This window comes from Hypomesus transpacificus, chromosome 11 (assembly GCF_021917145.1).
Source record: "Hypomesus transpacificus isolate Combined female chromosome 11, fHypTra1, whole genome shotgun sequence".
In the NCBI taxonomy this organism is placed as follows: Eukaryota; Metazoa; Chordata; class Actinopteri; order Osmeriformes; family Osmeridae; genus Hypomesus; species Hypomesus transpacificus.
This window is the reverse complement of record NC_061070.1, coordinates 17,407,012-17,426,938: the sequence shown is the minus strand read 5'-3', so window position 1 is coordinate 17,426,938 and position 19,927 is coordinate 17,407,012. Positions and strand designations below refer to the sequence as shown.

The 19,927-nt window shown below is 47.3% G+C and overlaps 4 protein-coding genes across 5 annotated transcripts; 1 reads left to right on the top strand and 3 right to left on the bottom strand.

The window, feature by feature from the left end:
- Window positions 1-171: 171 nt before the first annotated feature.
- On the bottom strand, window positions 172-6,005 carry LOC124473346 (prolyl 4-hydroxylase subunit alpha-1-like). Of its 2 annotated transcripts, XM_047028662.1 has the most exons (15): window positions 5,534-6,005; window positions 5,245-5,341; window positions 4,814-4,965; window positions 4,327-4,464; window positions 3,834-4,073; window positions 3,371-3,570; window positions 2,886-3,062; window positions 2,501-2,571; window positions 1,639-1,738; window positions 1,471-1,524; window positions 1,304-1,369; window positions 1,164-1,232; window positions 892-988; window positions 718-773; window positions 172-259 (listed from the first exon to the last, which is right to left on the bottom strand). In XM_047028662.1, exons 1-15 carry the CDS (start codon window positions 5,619-5,621, stop codon window positions 242-244), a joined length of 1,623 nt encoding a protein of 540 aa, XP_046884618.1. In that variant the 5' UTR covers window positions 5,622-6,005; the 3' UTR covers window positions 172-241. The 2 variants fall into 2 exon arrangements, with proteins under 2 accessions (XP_046884618.1, XP_046884619.1); XM_047028663.1 differs by lacking the exon at window positions 172-259 and having other exon boundaries at window positions 416-773.
- An 851-nt stretch (window positions 6,006-6,856) lies between these two features.
- Window positions 6,857-8,966, bottom strand: LOC124474023 (dual specificity protein phosphatase 26-like). Its single transcript, XM_047029867.1, has 4 exons — window positions 8,516-8,966; window positions 8,233-8,428; window positions 7,979-8,115; window positions 6,857-7,801 (listed from the first exon to the last, which is right to left on the bottom strand). The coding sequence occupies exons 2-4, from the start codon at window positions 8,367-8,369 to the stop codon at window positions 7,149-7,151; spliced, it is 927 nt and encodes a 308-aa protein (XP_046885823.1). The 5' UTR covers window positions 8,370-8,428; window positions 8,516-8,966; the 3' UTR covers window positions 6,857-7,148.
- Window positions 8,967-10,379: 1,413 nt separating this feature from the next.
- si:ch211-248a14.8 (solute carrier family 35 member D3) lies at window positions 10,380-13,626 on the top strand. The gene is made up of 5 exons (XM_047029462.1): window positions 10,380-10,872; window positions 11,815-11,967; window positions 12,381-12,585; window positions 12,809-13,109; window positions 13,229-13,626. The coding sequence occupies exons 2-5, from the start codon at window positions 11,840-11,842 to the stop codon at window positions 13,624-13,626; spliced, it is 1,032 nt and encodes a 343-aa protein (XP_046885418.1). The 5' UTR covers window positions 10,380-10,872; window positions 11,815-11,839.
- A 626-nt stretch (window positions 13,627-14,252) lies between these two features.
- On the bottom strand, window positions 14,253-19,676 carry ecd (ecdysoneless homolog (Drosophila)). Its single transcript, XM_047029264.1, has 14 exons — window positions 19,560-19,676; window positions 19,106-19,345; window positions 18,881-18,998; window positions 18,684-18,771; window positions 18,320-18,498; window positions 18,018-18,210; window positions 17,666-17,794; window positions 17,341-17,466; window positions 17,156-17,241; window positions 16,939-17,048; window positions 15,657-15,900; window positions 15,345-15,412; window positions 14,921-15,132; window positions 14,253-14,760 (listed from the first exon to the last, which is right to left on the bottom strand). The coding sequence occupies exons 2-14, from the start codon at window positions 19,308-19,310 to the stop codon at window positions 14,524-14,526; spliced, it is 1,995 nt and encodes a 664-aa protein (XP_046885220.1). The 5' UTR covers window positions 19,311-19,345; window positions 19,560-19,676; the 3' UTR covers window positions 14,253-14,523.
- Between the last annotated feature and the right edge of the window lie 251 nt (window positions 19,677-19,927).

The following is a 19,927-nucleotide window of genomic DNA, read 5'->3' as shown; positions in this document are numbered from 1 at the left end:
TAAATTGCAGTGTATTAAACTATATTTTAGATGGGAAACACGCTATATGGGCATCAACGGGCCACACAACGGAATTGTCCTGCACGTTTTACAATTGTAAATGTACAACGGATGTAACTTCTTCACAGTCAAGAGCATGCAGATGCCCAGTGTACTCAATAATAACCTACATTTCCCCCTTTAGTGGGAGATTGGCGTTGAGGTCCTCTCACATTCCAGAAGCTTCTCTGCTTCCTAGTGTTCAGCAGGGGGAGAATTCCTGCTCAATGAAGAAACGGGGAGGAGTTAAGAGTGCAAGTGCTACAGTAGAGGGTTTGTGTACATCGTAAAAGCAAACACAGACTAAAATGCCAGTTAGTTGCGGACTTGCTATAATTCTTCACAGCAGTACATTTCTGAAAATGTGTAATTCTTGTGTCACTGTATATGAAGAAGTTAGCTCCTGTCCTGAAACCCCCTTCCAGCCACAGCAGTCTTATGAATGGACTCACAATTCCCTCATAGACCCTCTACAACCCTCCATTCAGTTGGAAAACTCTTTCCCCCAAAATGTACATGCACTGGTTCCACAGTAATGACGTTGTACAGGGTAAATGACAGACTGCAGCAAATGTGTTTGACTTTGATAGAAAACACAGTGTGAGTGTTGTGTGTGTGTGCGTGTGTGTGTGGTGGTGTGGGGGGGGGTGGTGGTCCCCTTCATCATTCGGTCTCTACCAGACCACATGGACGTCTGAACTCCTGTCCTCTTTCATGGATCCATTTGTTCGATACTGGGATTCAGAGGGGAAAACACATGTTGATATTATACAGTGCATTCAATTATACCCTGGAACCTTTTCAATTAGTCATTGAGTCAATCAAGTGATTCAGCCACTGAGAGAGACTCACCCCACTTGCTGCCCACTAGTACAGGACAGGCAGCATGTAATGTGCTGTAGTCTCCCTCCCCACTGCGGAACAGGTTATACCAGAACACTGCTGTACCCTGCAACACACACAGCACACATGAGCTCTCCAGCACAGACATAAAGGCTGGAATCTCTGTGTCTGTGACTGTGTCTATGTGTGTCTATGAGTGTGTCTGTGTCTCTAAATGTAAACGTACAAATGTTTGCCATCAAAGGGCATTAGTACCTAAGCTTCAAATATTCTGTGATTACCTTTTTGGGCCAAACAGCAGCCCCTACATCAGGAAATACTGTAGCACCTCCAGCAGCAACATCAGTCATCTGCAATGCAAAATAAAGTCACTCACCACCTCCACACTTTCCAGAATGAATCTCACTCTGATAGCACTTACATAGAAGAGCCAGGTTGCTATGCGGTTGCCTGTGCCCAGCTCTTTGAATTTATCAGGCTCATCTTTCTACAGACAGATACACAACAGATTATCACCATGTCCCAGTACTGACAGCAGCCTCAATTAGCTCAGATTTTCTCCTCAACACGCCTAACAGAGACACTCACTCTCCCAAAGTCAAAGTGAGGCTCGTACTGCCCTGCCACACCGTAATTTACAACCTGGTGGAAACAGTGAATTACGGTTAATATTAAAGTCCTTAAAGATGTTGAAGTTAATACTTAAGTCTCACTGACTCACTCTGCATAAACACACACGTCCACAAGCATACACACCTGCAGCTCCTCAGCAGTGTCCATCTCCAGACCTGTGAGGTCTTCAATCCTCTGGTTGATCTTGTCCACCACTGGGTGTTCATACCCAGTCAGCCAAGCACTAAGGCAAGGGAGGGAGCCATGAGGGAAACAGTGGAGGGAGGTAAACAGGTCAGAACAATGTGTATGCATGGCCACCAGAGGGCAGCAAAGTCTGTTTATTAAATGTGACTAGAAGGTGCGGAGAGGGTGGAAAATCATGCAGCCAGCCAGCCACTACTGAGATAGTGCACTTTAGACCTTATCCATGCAATTAAGTCCTAGTAAGTGGAGGTGTAAAGAAAGCCAAGTCATAAAATACTAGAGAAATCAAAACCAAACTATGACCGATTGGCAGTCTGGTGAACAAGACTGCCTCTGTCACATCCTAGCCCGGCTAAAAGCAGCTACTATGTTATCAACAACTAGCCACTACTACAAGCTACCGTTCCTCTTCAGAAAAAGTGAAACACCCCTACTGTTTCTCCTTCTCTGTCCCTCTGGTTAAACATCGATCGCAGGGCAGCAACTCCTGAGAGAAACCTAGTCCAAACCAGAATCAGCGCTCTTTTCTCAAGCACAGATAAGTCCTCCTCTCTCCTCTATCATCTCAGGAGAGTCGGAGAAGGTCTTACTGTGGTTTGATTTAGAACCTGGCTCTACCAGGGAGCACAGGAGAGTTCTGTTTCTGCTCAGGAGTTGGAAGGCTGTGTCAGAGGAAGGGTGGCTGGCTGGTGACGGAGGTCAAGGGGCTGGCTGCAGGGAGAAGGGTTGCAGCTGGGGTGAGAAGAGGGAGAGAGGGAGTGAGCCTCATCCCTCTGACCCCCGGCCAGGCCTTCCTTACCTCTTGCTGATGCGGTAGGGGGCCGTCTCTGTTTCATCAGTGATGGGGTTGGAGATGAGGGACCTGCTTAGCTGTTGAGCCAGGGAGAGGTTTAACACCCCCTAGTGAACCCACCCAGACACCCTGCCCCCACCCATACACCCGCTACGAAACAAGTGCACACTAAGAGACAAGCCTCTACTGATTTCTATCCTAAATCACACATTACTAAACTCACTGAACTAGACTATAAGGAATGTCATATTATAGAAAACCTCCAGTGAGGACAGATATAGTAATATATCATGTATCTGTGTGAAAATAAACACGGCTTCAGTGCAATATAAACCCACGAGCAACCACACACACACACACACACACACACACAAACGGGCGAAGTACTCACCCTGGGCTTGGCAAGCTCCTTGACCTTCTCGATCTCACTGTGGGAGATGATGTCATGGTAACGGACGATGTAGGGGCGGTCCCACTCGTCCTCCTGCTTCACCGGGCCGAGAAGGTACCGGGGGTTACGGTGGTTGTCGTAGTAACGGCAGAACAGGCGGCTTTGCCTACGGGGTGTCTGAAGAGAGATGGGAGAGGCAGAGTTGGAAAACATGAGCTAATGCAGAAGGTTAGACTGAGAAATATATACTGTATCAAGTTAGATAATATAATATCTGATAGTATAATTGATATAATGTTATGAGAGAAAGGGAATGAAGACAGTGAGTGTGTACCTATGTGAGTGTGTGTGTATGTGTGTACATACGTGTACACACATACATACGTGTTTGTGTGTACATACGTGTTTGTGTGTGTGTTTGCGTGAGTATGCATTTAAAGTTGTGTGTGTGTTTGCGTGCATGTGTGTATGTGTGTGTCTTCTACCATTCTGATGCCCTCCCCTCGACACAGTTTATTGAACGTCTTCAACTCAGGGAGATGCTCTCTGAAGCGCTTCTTCCTGAGGGCTCCTTCAGTCTCGTCCCTTCCCTGTTTCGGGGACTCGTCAGCGGATTCCTCCCTCTGTTTCTCCAGCTGGAACTCAAAGTAGTCCACTTCGTCGTTGGCGCTCAGATGCTCTGGGTCTGGTGTAAACAAGCCATACTGGAATCAACAATCTACACACATCAAGTACAAATGTGTGACATGTTTAGTGACTTGTTTGGTTTGCTGCAAAAGCCTCAAGCTCAGAACAGCTTCAGTAAACACGACCTGAATTTGGGATGAGTTAAATTGACAAGAAAAAAATACTGCAACGCTCCAAATCTTGTGGAACAACAAAGTTGGAAAACACAACAAGAGCATTGTTAATTGTCTGCACCACTGGAATAAAGCTACAGGTTCTCACCAAGAGAAAGCAGTCTCTTGCTGAACTCCAGACCTCTCTCCAGCTCCCCCTGCTGGTAGACAGAGTAGCTGAGATAGTCCAGCACTAGGACTTTGTCTATGGGAGACTCCTCGCCCTGGTCCAGCTGTTTGAGGGCCTGAACCATCCATAACTCAGTGTGGTAGTAGTCCACCTCTTTGTAGGCAATCTCCCCCAACTCGAAGCAGTCCTCCACTGTCATGGGGCTCTTATAGGTCACGCCTGGGGGAGGAGAGGGAGGGAGGACGAGAGAGGGACAGAGGGAGTGAGAGAGGGAGGGAGGACGAGAGAGGGAGAATGGGAGAGAGAGAGAGAGAGGGAGGGAGAGAGAGAGAGAGAGAAAGAGAGAGAAAACGAGGGGGCATAAAAGCAGAATGACAAAGAGAGAGAGAGAGATATGAGAGATTCTCTGAGTTGAGCTTAGTCACATGCCTGTGTGATTGTTTATAAAGCCCTCCCCTTACCCCTCACTCACCAGGCAGGTCTCCAGTGGAGATGGTGTTGGCGTCAAGCCTGTAGGTGTCCTGCAGTCTGAGCAGGGCTTTGGCAGCCCCGGTCTGGTCCTCGTCTGTGGGGAAGTGTTGTCTCTGGAGGGTCAGATTAGAGATGAACCCTGGAGGAAGAGAGGAGGAGGTGGAGGGGGGTAGAGGTGGAACAGGGAGGCAGGGAGAGAATGAAAAGAGAAAGGAAGTGGGAGAAAGCAAGACAGAGATTGAAATACACTACACTTCATATCCCATCAAAATGTATTTAGTATATACAACCAGTCCAGTACTAACTAGTACAGACACATTGACAGTAGGTGCAACAGTAAGTATACAGTGCCCTACTTGCCTCGGGGGGAATGTCCCTGTACTTACTGTAAGTCGCTCAGGATAAGAGCATCTGCTAAATGACTAAAATGTAAATATTAGGATTTGTTCTAAAGCAGCCATGTTTTGTACGATGCAGAGCCGTGTTACCGTCCGATGTGTCCTGGAGCACCAGGTTCTCCAGGTCGCCCCACTCAGTGTTCAGTCTCTTCATCAGCTTGAAGGCGTTGACCGGGTGCCCCAGGAAGCCCTCGGGGTCCAGGGTGGCCATGGTGGTCAGAGAGTCCAGCTTCTCTGCCCAACTAGGGGGGGGGGGGAGAGGGGAGGAGAGGAAGAGAGATAGAGAGGGGAGGAGAGGAAGAGAGGGGAGGAGAGGAAGAGAGAGAGAGAGATGGGAGGAGAGGAAGAGAGAGAGAGAGAGAGAGAGAGAGAGAGAGAGAGAGAGGGGAGGAGAGGAAAGGAAGGAAGAGAGAGAGAGATTGAGGGAAGTGAGAGTGAGTAAAATGAGACAGAGTTACAAATAAAGAGGGAAATGAGACAGAGTAGAAAACATGGAGAAGTTTCAGACAGAAGATACTCACTGTTTGACCTGCTCCAACTTGTTCTCCTCTGCTCTAATGTAGTCCTTCAATGAGGTGACCAGGTCCTTTTCAGTGTACAAGAGATCGGTCATGTGGCCTGCAAAAAGATAGAAAAACATAAATATTAATTATTTTCAGAAACAGTTTGGGAAGGTTTACAGAAGGCTGCATTGAGCTACTTCAAGATTACAGACCAAGCACTCAGAAATAATGCTAGAGAATAATAGCGAGGAGAAAATATCCCAGAAGAAGAACAGAGGGATGATGGGAAGGAGGAGGGGGCTCCTACCTATGGACGTGAAGAAGTCCTCGTGGGCTGAGAGAGTCTGGAAGAGGCTACTCAGAACCAGAACACACCAGGAACATCTCAGCTCCATCAGTGACTGTGGTTGCTGGGAGCTCCTAATCTCTCTCCAGCGCTGCTGTCTGTGTCAGTGCACAAGCTGATGAATCTGGCATCCAAGCCAGGAGCGGTAGCTATCTCTGTCTAATAGCAGGCTGGGTCTCTCCAAGGCAGTGTCCAAGTTATGTAAATACTGCAGTCACTCTGAACTCAAACACAAACAACCATTCACAAGATATCCAGATACTGTGATATAAAGCTACCTGTGCAACTCAACACTGAGTGTGAATTATGCCTGGCAAGGGGGTTCAGAATAATGAATAATAATAAAAATGTGTTGATAAATTAATACTTGGAACTGAAAAGATACAGGCAATTAACGTCTGTGGAAAACCAAGTTAAAGAGAGAAGACCAGCCATCAACAGGCAAAGGAATTCAGTTTTGAATGTTGTCTCAAAGATATGTTTGCAAAGGTATGAAAAAGGAGGGTCATTGAACCAGTGCCAAGCAGGAAAATTATCATCCAAATTCACTGCCAAAGAACAGGTCACACTTGACAGGATCTACACACTGCAGCTAGCGTGCCTCCAGGCTCAGATAGTCCAATCTATACCTCTGACCTTTCTACTGAGTCAGAGAACAGGTATAGACAAGCCCTCTGCTGCAAGCTAACGGCTTTATACAAATTTAAAAATAAAGTCACTTCTGAAGAGTTAAGCCCCAATGACAACAATCTGTCACCTGGGAAACAAATCAATCGGGTGCAATCATTTACACATTTCCATGACATTAGGTCGGTCACTGTGTGTTTGCAATCTGTCATTAGCTGTTGTTGCCGAGGCAGGAAGCCAAAATAGCAGGATAGGTCATTCACCGTGACACAACGAAGAGATAGCCATCTCGAGTTACATGCCACCTACCAGCCAAACAGAAACACCACCAGCACCACATCTTCTCACAAGCTCAGTGAACGCTTCTATCTGCGGCCACAATCAATTCTGCTGCATCAATTCTGAAACCAGGGGGAAGTAATCAAGCACATGACAATATCATAGCACACTTGGTCTGTAACAATAACAAAACACCACTTTATAACGTAAAAGCAAAAGAAAAGGCTAGAACCGTTTACAAATACATATTCTTTATTTCTTTTCAAGGGTGTACAGTTGTTCCAAACTAAAGTATAATGATCAATGATGATTACACACGTCTACATCTGTAGATAGAAAATGTATACTTGTGTGAGAGAGTGATAAGCATGTGGGGTAAAGAGGACATCGACCCTTGTAAACTCAGAATACACAGGCATAATACTGGAGCTAATCCAAAGGGCCCTTCTGGTGACCTTCTGTACTCCCACAAAGTCTTTGAAAGGGCCACCCTCCATCGTTCCCTTCACAGTTGGGTGTGACACTCATCCACGACTACTGAGTCAACACTGGTCTACAGGAAGCATCTCTCTTCAAATTCAACCTTCTAGTACCTTCTCCCCCAGTGTTCAGCAAAGCACCCATCTCTCGTTTTGTGTTACCCCCCCCAAAAAACGGATCCACGTTTCAATCACAGCCGTATATCGTCCAGCGAGGTGAGCCTCTGACCGAACAGACTCTCCTCATAGGTCAGGAGCTGCCGCAGGAAGTTCACGTTGGGCGCCGTGCATGCCCGCCTCTCCTTCAGCCAGCGCACGGCGTGGAGGAGCGACCAGCGCCGGAGCTGCATGAGGAAGGCCAGCGTGAGCGCAGAGCTGCGGCTCCGCCCCATGCTGCAGTGCACCAGCACCCGGCCGGTCGGCTGGCCGCGCAGCGCCCCGGAGATGAAGCCCGTGGCCCGGGGGAGAGCCTCCACCAGGTCCTGCTGGGCGTCGTCGCTGAGCGGCAGCTTCAGGTACGACAGGATGCCGGGGAAGGCGTCGGGGCAGTCGGCCGTGGCGTTGACCACGTGGGTCACGTGGAGGTTCTTGATGATGCGGTAGTTGGAGGCCTGAGCAGCAGAGCCCTGGTACAGCGCCCCCTCCAGGATCTCGGAGGGGTAGATGGTGAGGGAGTGCCTCTCGGGCTGCAGGAGGACCATGCGGGGGGTGCAGAGGAAGGGGTAGAGGGTGTGGAAGGCTGAGAAGCCTCCCATGAGGATGACAGGGTCCATGCCCAGGCCGCTGATCTGGAAGAAGCAGTGCTGCAGGACCGGGGAGTCCACCCTGGCCTCGGCGCTGCCCACTGACACACACACACACACACAGGCTGTCAGACAGGCCTTCACAAGAGGAACACAACCTGGGTTGTTGTTTTACAGTGTGTGTGTGAGTAAGTGTGCAGGTGAGTGAGTGTGCAGGTGAGCGTGAGTGTGTGTTTGGTGTGTGTGCAGATGAGTGTGTGTGTGTGTGTGTGCGTCACCTGGACTGTGCCCGTCCTCCGCGTACAGCAGGATGATGGAGAACTCCTGCAGCTGGACACAGCTGATCAGACATCCCAGCTCTGGGTGGATGACCGTTACACTGGCACGGGCTGTCACAAGGTGACTCTGCTTGTACCTGACACACACACACACAATAAACAAAAGATATGACATCTGAAATCAATCATTGACTGTTTAGTGAAACACGCACGGCAGAGTTTGCTGATGTGTGTGTTTGCGGGCGCTTGTGCACCTGTCAGCGCTGCGACAGTCCAGGATGAGGATGTAGTTGGGGTCGTGCAGCGCGGGCTGGCCCGCCTCTGCGTTCAGCAGGTTGTAGACCTGCAGAGGGGTGACGTAGCCCCGCTCCACCCTGGTTCTCTCAGGCATGGCCGGGACCAACAGCTCCTCCACCTCTGGCTCCTCCCCGCACGACGGCTCACTCACCTCTGGTCAGGGATGTTAGTGAGCACATTAAGATGTAGAGAGAGTAAATCTAGAGAGAGTTGAAAGTCACGCGATATGGGTGTGCTCACCTTGTGTGTGACTTTGTGTTGGAGTGAGAGAGTGGCACTTTGGTTGTTTCTTGCCAGTACCGTTCACCTCCCTGTAGGGAGCGCTGTTTACTGGTTGACAGTTGTTGTAGCTGCTGCTGCTGCGGCTGCTGCGTTCTGTAGAGACTCCTAAACGACTGTTAACCGCTCTAATACAGACAACACACAATCAGTCATAGGACAACACCACAACAGTATTTTCATGAACAGTACTGATGAATGGGAAGCAGGCTACGACTAGGCTGTTTTGCTGACTAGGTTTGGAACGCTACTTTTATACAAGGCGACACTGCGGAGCGCGTTGCGTCTCAGCAAACTCACCTGGACAACACTATGCCCATGTTTCCCAGTGCCAGACATTTGGCAGGCGCAGTCTCTGCCCCCACCCTCCCCTCATCAGAGCATCATACTTCTCCCAAAGAACAGGTCCAATGTTTCGACTAGTTCACCCACACTCGGTTACGTTGCCACCATATTTCCCTCTCGTCCGGTTTGGATAGATCAGGTGGAAAAGACAACTGTTGACAAGTCAGCCTCCCTGGACTTGGTTGTCTCGACCCCCCCTCCCCCCAATTCCCCTTCAACCAGGCCTTATTTTAGCGTGTTGCCCTGACGACGCTGTGGCGGTAAGTGCTCTAGAACGTCACCGGGAAGCTGGATGTGACAGGAGAGGCAGATGGAGAGATGGCCGTGCCGTGCCGTACACACACACACACTCACAGAAACAAACACACACACACTCTCTGCCGTGCCCCCCCCCCACACACACACACACGCAGAAACAAACACACACACACACTCTCTTTCACATGAACCTTTGACACAGCTGCCCCTCCCTAGTCTGACCAGGCATCTTCATCATCCTGTTTTCCTTCTTATCCTCTCATCATCCTCCTCCCTTATCACCAGTCCCTTACGCTGTCCACTTTAAACACAGCATCAGCGCCCCCTGCTGCTCATTCAGACCAGCCTGTTACCAACAACCACACACACACACACACACACAGAAACATCAACAGGGCAGTTTCACTGCTTTAGTTACCGGCTGATTTGTAAATTAAAACATGGCAATAAACTTTCTATCTATGAGCTGGCAGTTATAGCTTGGAGTAGACCCAATACTAAGAATACAGGTTTATGATAGCTGATCAATCAACAGCCAGGCATAATGACAGCCTCTCAAAACAGAACAGCCATAAAGAACCAGCTGGTTGCTATAGTACCCAGGCAAGTCACCTTGGCATACAAAATAGGCCTGTCCTATGTGTTGTTTGTTTGTATTTCACACAGTAAAGAACCGGGGCCTGTTTTACATAAAGCAAATTTACCAAATAAGCCAGGCTTATGTCAGGGACATTAACTAACATGAGACCTGCTCACTCTGTAAACTCTCTTTATGGAACAGGCCTCAGCTCACTATGTAAACTCTCTTTATGGAACAGGCCACTGGTCTCTTCTAATGAAACACTTCTGTTTACTTTGTGTGCATCCCACAGATGCTTTCCCACAGACGTAGAGAGTGCTGTAAAAGGCAGGCATAGGACATTAGAGGGAGGGAGTGTGTGTGTTAACTCATGACACCAAAAAGGAGGTTAGATGACTTCAATGTCAGAAGCAGATGTCAGCTGGATAATCACAGTGCAGAACAAATTCCCCTCGGGGCAATAAAGGTTTTCATTCATTCATTCATGACACTTAAACAGAACTTAGAGATTCCCATTAATAACAAGAAGGATTCTGGTTAAAGGTATTATTTTATGTGTTTGGTTTTTATTGAAAACGTATGTGAATTTTTTCAATAAAGACCATACGACAGTATGCCAAACAATGATATACATGCAACACATTATCCCAGATTCAAGAGTTCATGCCTGATTCGTTTGTTATTCGAAAGAGTCGGATCAGAACATCAGAATAAAGCTCGGAACAGTAAAGGTCACGTTACAAAGTCAGGATCCTCAGAGCGATAACTTGGGGTGTTGTGCTCTGTAATCTTCCAGCAGATAGCCAGCCACAGAACAAAGTCCAGGATTGGTCAATGCCTTCCTGAACGCTTGGTCAGGTCAGTGTGAGAGGGACAGACATGCTGCTCTGTCCGTTTAATCACAAGGTTCTGAACAGAAGAACAGAACTGACATTCTCTCTGGAAAAACAGGATTGATTTCTTGCCTGGGTCCCCTCGCCTCTTCTCTCTCTCAGTTGGAAGTCTATTCGGTTGGTTCATGTTGTGATATTGCATGGACAAGGGATGAAATAAACAAATAAACAATAGGAGCCTTTGGAATATGAATATTTGAGATAAAAATAAATCAACATGTCTGGACATCAAACTCTATATTGTAAGTATGTCTTCCTTACCAATTAAACAACATACACATGTTGTTAGTTGTCTGAATATTCATGTATTATAATTTGCCATGTTTGGATTTTTAGTTTTATTTTATTGCTGTTATTCATGGTATTTGTTATTTTGTGTATGTAAACAATTGACAAATTCTGAAAAAAAAGAAACCTTTGTCCCTGATTGTAACATGTTAGTTTGTACGATGAGATCCTAGTTTGAATTGTTGTGAGAGCTTCAGGTAATGGGGGCAAAAAATACTGTACTGTCGACAAAAAGGTATATTATACTTTCACTATAATAACCCATCGAAACTAAAATCAATATTGACTACCTGTTTGTTACTCAACATATAAAGTACTATTACATAATTTAAATGTGTATTTTGGCAACACACACAGTTAAATAAGTATGCCAAGCAGTGCTCAATATTGATTTTAGTTTCGACGGGCTATTATAGTGAAAGTATAATATAGCTTTTTGTCGACAGTACAGTATTTTTTTGCCCCCATTACCCGAAGATCTTACAACAATTCAAACTAGGATCTCATCGTACAAACTAACATGTTACAATCAGGGACAAAGGTTTCTTTTTTTTCAGAGTTTGTCAATTGCTTACAACATCGCCATTGAAAGCCAGCCATTGAAAGCCAGCCAATGAAAGCCAGCCAATGAAAGCCAGCCAATGAAAGCCACCCAATTTGCACTTATATAGCCACACTATTTGCACTTATATTTGTATTTATATTTTATAATGTAAATTTTAAATTGTCTTATTTTTTGGATTGTTAGTACTACTGTACTTTTATTCTTTTTGATTGAGGATCCGTATATGTTTATTGTTTGCACCTTCCGGCCACAGTAAATTCTTTGTTTTTGCAAACTTACATGGCAAATAAAACCATTCTGATTCTGAAAAAGTTTGGTTCCCTTGGCTTAGGGAGTAGCGAGGAACTTGTGTCTTCATGTCTCCAGGACCTCCATTAGAGGGGGTGATGGACCAACTCACACCCCTCCTGACCCCTCCCCCAGGCAGCAGGACAGGGGGGCCTGACCCCTGGGACACGGTCAGGACCACACTCGTCTCAGAACGGTAAGAGACCACCTTGAACCTTGTGCTGCAACAACTTTACCCAATACAAAAATAAAGTGAAGCATTTTCTTTTAACCAACGCGCTGGGGGGTGAAAGACAGCCCGACGGTTAAAAGAAAATGCTTCACTTTATTTTTGTATGAGGTAAAGTTGTCGCAAGACTTGGTGGGGTCACAATGACTAAAGGGTCACAATGACCCGAAGATAACACAAGGGTTAACCATATCCCACACGACAGTCCTTGGTAGGAATGCAGACAAAGACACACACATTCCAAAGTCCAAAGCCAAAAGGGAGCTCACTGCCATGGTGGTTAAAGTCAAACCGACGACGGCGTACGTGAAATTGAGAGACACACCTATGGATATCTGTCCCTGATAAGTGTTTGACGATATCTCCTGACCCCTGCTCAGTCCCAGGTGGAGGAGGTGTGTCTCAGCCCTCAGGCGGTTCTCCTCCAGTCCTGTGGGGAAGCCCCTGCTCCCTGCCCTGGGCATCATCGCCATCCTGGTGGTGACCGTCCTCTACATCCTGGCTGACAAGCTGCGCTGCTTCGTGGCTAACATCTTCGTACCACAGTATCACTACCCATATGCTGCGCCACTCTGCTTCGCCCAGGTACAACCAGCTTTACCCTGACACGATGGGTTTTATTATGGTCTGTGTGTAATAATGAGGGAGTGTCAGCAGCTCTGGGAAGGTTCCTGAGAATTGTATTTGAGTAGAGATGTCTGGAAACACACTAATGATTTTCTGGCACACCCCAAAAAAATGAATCACTGTTGCTCTGGCGAGAACATCCCAGCCCTCTATTTGACTCGTGTCGTCCTCCCCCCTGAAGGTGTTGGTGAGCCTGCTAGCCTTGCAGCTCCTCCACACCCTGGGCCTGGTCCCCCTCAAGCCTTACTCCCTGTCTCTGGGCGAGAGGCTCCTGGTGCCCTCCATCTGCGACAGTGTCCAGGCCGTGCTAAGCATGTGGGCCCAGGCCGAGAGCAGCCACTCGGGCCTGTACCCCCTGACCATTAGGCTGCTGCCCCTGCTGAGCGTGGGCTGGTGCCACGCCCTGGGACTGGCAGGGTCGCCGCCGCTCCACGTCACGGGCCTGGTCACCGTAGTGACCGTCACCTCCGTCACCATCACAGGTTTGTGTCGTTGCCAGGGTTCTGAATTCCGAGATTCCAAAGGTTTAAGTTTTGTTAAAACGCGTCTGTACAGAATTGTCCCGTTTTTAAACCACCGTCCCCCCCTTCCTTCCTTGCAGCGTCGCTGGGCCTGTCGAGGGTGGAGCCCCTGGAGGGTGTGTACGCTCCTCTGGCCCTCCTCCTCCACAGCCTGTCTCTGGCCTGGATGGCCAAGGCTGCAGAGGTGGAGTTACGGCGACCCGGCTCCCGCGTCTCCACCTTTGACCTGTATTTCACCCTGCTGGTGAACCAGAGCCTGATCCTGGGCTTCCTGTGTCTGTTGCACCCCAAAGGCCCCCAGGCACTGGGCGGGGCCAGTTGGCACAGCCTGCTCTTCATTGGCTATCTTTTGGCCATCCTGCTCCTTGGGATGGTTCAGCACTTCCTGGTGGACGTGACGGCGCTTCGCTTGTCGCCGTTGGTCGCGGCTCTCATACACACGGCTCGGACCTTAGTGCAGCCGTTTTATAGGTTCTAGCGGTTCCGATTAAATACGGCCACGATACGAAACACTGCTGTACTTTACACTCCCAACAGTCAAAGACTTTGACACCCTGGTGCAGCCTGACGGATGCAGCTTATGACCTGAGCATTGTGAGACTTCCGGAATGGAACGGAGAAATGCTACCATCAGAAGGGGTCTACAAAACGTACCTTGCATGATGGGACTGAGAGGATGTATTCTAAGGCTGACCTTTTGATAAGCTAAATGATCATGATTGATTCACATGCTACCCATAGACATGAAGGCCCAGTTTCCCAGACTAAAATAAAAGCTTTTTCAATTAATTATTTTTTTACTTGAGGACAAAGCTTCATCCATGTCTGGGGAAACTGGGCATCAGCATCTGAAGCTAAAAGTAATAAATAAGTTATATAAGCTAAAGTAATAAATTACTCAAAAATTATTACTAGTTAAAAAAATATAATAAAAAAATATTACTAGTTATTAAAAGTTTCCTTTGAGCACTAAAACACTAAGTTGTGATTCTGCAATGTTATTAATCATTAACGCTATGTGCCATAAAGCACAGAGTACAGTTGGTTATATAGATGTTAGATTAGTTGGAATGGAAAAATTGCTGTTCTAATGCTAAAAACAAATCAATCTTTCAATATTTTATTTAGAAAAGAATATATAAAAGTAAATTCCAAAAGTATTGCATTTACTTATCTACAAACCATGATTTAGTAAGTGCTATACTGACACATGGCAACATCTCAATTCATAATGGTTGTTAGGCAGTGTCCAGGCCAGTTTTGAACTGTCATATGTACGAACATTTGGACCTGTCATCATCCCGGGGCTGGTGCAGTGTGGGGGTTTGTCTGGTGTGTTCTGGCAGGCCGGTGTGGAGGGTGCTGTCTCTGGTCATCAGGAGCGGTCAGTGTTGGGGGGCAGGTGGATGCCCATGCTCTGCAGCAGGTTGGATGCAGGTCCGGCCAGCCCAGCCTGGGAGCTGAGAGACTCCAGCAGGTTGGTGACCAGGTTCAGGTCTACATCCAGAGGCTGGATCTCCTCCTCCTCCTCCCCGTCTTCTACATCCCCCTGGAGAGGTTTATCCCCTGGGGGCCTGGGGGAGTCTGGGCTCAGGGCCGGCTTTCCTCCATCCTGCCACAAAACATCCGTTAGACAGCTGTATGACAGGCTGATAGAACCAACGTTAAATGTGTTCAACTAGGATCCATTTCCTCATTCTATAATCTTCTTCCCACGTCTGCATGCACACTGATGAGGAGAGCAAACAGCTGGCGGGAGATCTCTTCCGTACCTTCTGAGTGAAGCTTTGTCCCATGTTGGTACCCAGGAGCTCCTGGTCCATCTCATCCATGTATCTCCTCAAGCCATCCAGCTCCTCTGCTCCCTTCAGCCCTCCTGGCTGTGAAGAACTTCCCAGCCCCTCCACCCCCTCTTCCTCCTCATCATCATCGTCATCATCATCAGCATCTAGGTCATCTGAATCCAACTCCTCATCCTTAGCCCCTGAGGAGAAAGTCAGTTTGAATGGGAGACAGTTTTTAACAACACACCTTTTAAACTTTGGACTGTTCAAAAATAAATGTTCACTGTTTACTGCACTTTGACCCTAATGAAAAATTATGAAAAGGAATTAATTGTAAAAAAGAAAAGAAAAAAGAATGTAGGTGATAACAAATCCCACGTGTCTGTGGTGTACAGCAGTGTGTACAACTGACCCAGTAGTGTGTCCAGTGCACTGGCTAAGGAGTCTGGATCAAACTGGAACGGCTCATTTGAATGGGACCTGAGACAAGAAGAAAAACAAAGAGCTTATTTCACTTTTTTCTTTTATCTGCCTTTTCAAGGTTACCAATAACTTGTTAAAAGCCCTTAACACATTGTATGTTAATTTTATTGCATGCCAGGGGCCGTCCCTCTCTAGGTAAAGATTAACTACAACATGTCAACACTTTATCAATCATTCAGCCAGTCAGCCAGTCAGCCAGCCAGCCAGCCAGTCAGTCAGCCAATCAGCCAGTCAGTCTCACCAGGGAAGCTCTGCACCCTCGTGTGAAGACATGGCGTTGATGAAGTTCTTCATCCCTTGGGTCACAGCAACCAGACTATAACTGGCCTCCTCTGCCTCCTTTACCTCCTCACTCCTGTTCTCCGGTGCTCGTCTAGAGGAGGGGGGCCGCGAGCTGCCCCCCCCTGCCCCCCCCAGACCCCTGCCCCCTCTCTCCTCCAACAGATGCTCCAGCTCCTGGGCTGAGATGTCCAGCCAGTTGTCACCTGGACACACACACACACATCACCACGGAGACAGACAGTCACACACACATCACCACGGAGACAGACAGTCAAAACAATAGAAGGGGCAAATACTTTTGTCAAAGACAAACATGGAGGCATTTTTACCCTTGATAAGAGTCTGTGATCCTATTGACCAGCTCAATATATTAACAGTTCTCTAAACCTTATCTGAGAATGAATAGGCTTCAATGACTAATCCATGAAGGAATTTGCAACTGCCTGATAGTGGTGAGACACAGAGCCTGTGAGCGGGGCGAGCAGGCACATTTTGGACAGAGCGCAAAGCGGGATTTTTAAAAGGACGGAGCGTTGCCTTATGTCCTGCCCCAAGTTCGCTCCAGGAATGCACACGCCACGAGTCTGAATGCCCAAACCCGACCCAGAATCCATCTGTGTCCTGCCAAGTCATCAACAGTAGACTATTTTCTGTCAAAAAAATCGCCTCAATAAGAGTTCATCGAGTACTTCAAAAACAAAACTAAGAAGTTATACAGGTGTACGATTAATATAAAACTAACTGACCACGATAATGTGGTAGGCATACAAGAAAAATAATGCGGTAACATCATTTCAGTCAGTAAAGATTCATTTTGGAATCTAAAGGCACCTCTCTAGAAAACACAAATGTTCTTATATCTTTTATTTTGAAAAACAACAATTATTTGAGCTGCGGTTTAAGCTAAAAGTTAAATACGTGCAGATTTGTTTCCTTTTTTGGAGTGAGCGGGAGGGTGATTTGAGTGGAGGCGGATGCAAACTGCATTGAGCGCTGAACGATACTGAGTGGCCTGGGGCGGCTTTGAGCGGGGGAGCGGAGATTCTCACCACTCCATTCTGCTCATATGCTCTGCACGAGTCACGTTTCTATTATTCTAAAATATCTGATTTACTACAGAAGTGGCAAATCAAATAATTGTGCAGTTGGTGAGACGGCTCATGTACACGACCATATTTGCCCTAGTACTATTTGATCCATGTTAGCAGTGAGAGAGTACAGGAGGAGGGAGGAGGACTCACTGTCCTCTGGAGGCAGAAGGGCCTCCTGTCTCCTCAGGTCCTCCACGTCTAGGGGAGGGGAGCTCTGCAACAGCTGCAGCACCTCATCTCCTGGAGACCTGCTGCTGGAGCTAAACACACACACAAAGGTTAATGATTCGTCCAACTGAGCACCAAAAACATTCCCATCTAGAATATGAACCAGCGGTTCCATTGATGTCTCTTAAAGGGCACTGACCTCTGTCCTTGGTTTACTGACTGTTTGAAGAAGTTCTGGGCTGATGTCAACAGTTCTCTGTAGCGAGCTGACCCCTCTAGTTCAGCCTGCAGAGGGCAACATCAACAACAATGTGAATCAACATTAACCATTATGCAGTGGCATTTTTTTTTTTTTTGGGGGGGGGGGGGGGGGGGGGTGCACACCTTAAAGTAGTTGTTCTTCTTTAGACTGTCCACAAAACCTTTCCACAAGGGGTTACAGCTGATGGGCACATCTGGTTCTGAGGAGGGGGGTCTTCCCTTGGAGCACAAGATCTCAAACCCATGAGCCTGGTGCAGGCACAAACACAGAGAGACACAGTCAGTACCAAACACAGACAGACACAGTCAGTACCAAACACAGACAGACAAAGTCAGTACCAAACACAGACAGACACAGTCAGTACCAAACACAAGGAGATCTAGATAAACACTAGTCCATGGGAAATGTGAGGTGCAGGAGAGGAAAACTGTCCAGGGGGGAACTCACCAGTTTCATGCCCAGCTCGTGGGCTCGATACTGGGGGTGAGAGCGGGCTGGCAGGGTGAAGCCACTCCTCCTGTCAGGGTTGAAGTGCTGCTGCTGGAGCTGGGCGTACAGACAGCGGGTGAACTTCACCTGGAAACGGACCATGAGATGGAGTGAAGACCACAACTCACAAGACCCAGGATCAGCATGGCAAAACTTATACAAGATTTAAACTCTGAGGTCAACATAAATCCTTGTACACAACACATAATTGGCTCTACTTAGCTATGTTTCTAACCCCAACAACTGCTAAGTCCCTTGTCCACACATCAACATGCTAACTATAGGGAAGTTGATCAACAGCTGCATATACCGAGGTGAGGACTCTGGTATCTGGAGGGAAGGTTCGGAATGTCCGGCAGGCTTGAAGATCCACCGGATCTCGCAGATAGAACGCAGAGACCGCTGGGGCGACCAAGGCTGGCCTCTGTGCCAACACTGTAACAATGCCAGCAGGCAGGAAACAATGGGCAAAGTGCAAGGTGGTCTGAACCTTCCCTTGGTATCTGTAGAGACACACACACACACAAGCATTAAAAACATCACGCTGTCAAGACACTGCCACTGTATTTCAACTTAGACCAACACTACTGATGTTTGGGGTGCTTTCTTTACCCATCCAGTCTTCTGGCCAGGGCTGTCCGGATGTTGGGGCTGGCCAGACAGGCCTGGGTGTGGGAGGAGAGAAGGTCCAGAGCCTGGGCTACACTGGGCACCATGTCCCTGGGCAGGCCCACCTCACTGGAACGGGATGGGCAGGGGAGAATGTGCAGCTCTCCTTTATGGAGAAAGACCTGGCAACAGAGCCGTACGAGACAAAGGTTATAGTTACGAGACACTCACCTCCTAGATAAAGAGCTGCGTTTGAGACACAGATGAACTGCTGTTGGTTTCAACTTAACGCAGATGAAGAGATGTTCGGGATGAACATAAACAACGCGTTTGACGTGTTGAGTACTACGTTAAGACCGTGAATCACCCTGTTTTCGCTGCTTTCTGGGTTTAGCCATTTGGGAAGATAGTCAGCCGCTTCAATGAGAAGAAACTCCCCGTCATTGTCCTCAACCCTGTGAAACTTAACATAGTCAATACTTGAAAAAACACAAAACACATAAGAGTTATATTGTCTTGATAGTGATAAACAAATCAGTGAAATACATCCTTCCACAGACCCACCTCACTGCCAACTCAGGAAAGGACTCTGTGATTTGCAGTAGGAGGTAAACGATAAACCACTCGTCTTCCACATTGTCTCCAAACTGAGTGCTCCCTTCGATGTGGGCAGGAAGACCTCCTGCACATTAAAACACGTAAAACATTTAGTAAAAATCGCTTTTTAATTGAGAGTGGGTGTCGTTTATACCCGTGTGCGTATGAGGTTCCTTTGCTCTGATGACGTACCTTTCTCGGGAGAGTACTTGAGGTTGAAAGGCTGCTGATGCCAGATGTACTGGACGAGAAGTGGAGTCACCTTGGCTAAGATCTCCTCAACTATACGTTTTAGACACTGTTCATTGGCCAGTGGATCAGAAACACTGGGCTCAACCAGGAAAAGGTAATACTGGACCATGTCGTCATGAACGACCGTTCTCTTCAGCAGGTCCATGGTATGAGTTGCCTAACCGAGACCCACTGAGTAACCTAAGAGGAAATAAAAACGTAAGAAAGCAACAAGGATAGCTTAACACACGACTGTACAGTGTTGAACATTCAACTGTATCGCTAGCAGTACTTCTAGGCTTCATCTTGACAAAGAATAGCACCAAGCAAGGCAAGTTAGTTAGGTAGCCACCTGTCGATATGGTTGTGAAAGCAACGAAGCTCTTACTGCATTAAAATAAACATAAGTTCTTACGTTTTGTAACACTTTTGGAACCTCAGACCCTGAGAATATAGTGTCTTACTAGAGAAACATCACTGCCTGACGTTCTCACGCCGTTAAAACCAGTTCTGTTTTGTCCTACAACGAAATTTCTCCGGCTATCAGACTTGATAATTACCAATAGTTCCTGTTTAACTGTAATATCTCACAAAAGTTTGACAATGCTCAGTGAAAACAAATCTGTTAATTAATTAAAATATTTTCCATTAAATACAAACAGTTTCCCTCTACGGACATTTGCTGTTAGATAAATATAGACATGTCTGAACACATGCAATGTTGTCAATGGAGTGGCGGACAACATTCAGAAGCACAACATGAAAAACCGACAAGAAAGCTGG

Excerpts from the sequence above, each read along its gene's own strand:
- LOC124474023 (XM_047029867.1), bottom strand. The coding sequence starts at position 8,369 with ATGCCTGAGAGAACCAGGGTGGAGCGGGGCTACGTCACCCCTCTGCAG. Across the intron at positions 8,116-8,232 it reads GACTGTCGCAGCGCTGACAG|GTACAAGCAGAGTCACCTTG; the intron begins GTGCACAAGCGC and ends TGTGTGTGTCAG. Across the intron at positions 7,802-7,978 it reads GGAGGACGGGCACAGTCCAG|TGGGCAGCGCCGAGGCCAGG; the intron begins GTGACGCACACA and ends TGTGTGTGTCAG.
- LOC124473346 (XM_047028662.1), bottom strand. The coding sequence starts at position 5,621 with ATGGAGCTGAGATGTTCCTGGTGTGTTCTGGTTCTGAGTAGCCTCTTC. Across the intron at positions 2,572-2,885 it reads AGGAGCTTGCCAAGCCCAGG|CTAAGCAGGTCCCTCATCTC; the intron begins GTGAGTACTTCG and ends CTGGCTCAACAG. Across the intron at positions 989-1,163 it reads CTGCTGTTTGGCCCAAAAAG|GGTACAGCAGTGTTCTGGTA; the intron begins GTAATCACAGAA and ends TGTGTGTTGCAG.
- ecd (XM_047029264.1), bottom strand. The coding sequence starts at position 19,310 with ATGGACCTGCTGAAGAGAACGGTCGTTCATGACGACATGGTCCAGTAT. Across the intron at positions 18,772-18,880 it reads TTTCCTGAGTTGGCAGTGAG|GGTTGAGGACAATGACGGGG; the intron begins GTGGGTCTGTGG and ends TAAGTTTCACAG. Across the intron at positions 17,795-18,017 it reads ATACCAGAGTCCTCACCTCG|GTGAAGTTCACCCGCTGTCT; the intron begins GTATATGCAGCT and ends GTCCGTTTCCAG.
- si:ch211-248a14.8 (XM_047029462.1), top strand. The coding sequence starts at position 11,840 with ATGTCTCCAGGACCTCCATTAGAGGGGGTGATGGACCAACTCACACCC. Across the intron at positions 11,968-12,380 it reads ACCACACTCGTCTCAGAACG|TCCCAGGTGGAGGAGGTGTG; the intron begins GTAAGAGACCAC and ends ACCCCTGCTCAG. Across the intron at positions 12,586-12,808 it reads CGCCACTCTGCTTCGCCCAG|GTGTTGGTGAGCCTGCTAGC; the intron begins GTACAACCAGCT and ends TCCCCCCTGAAG.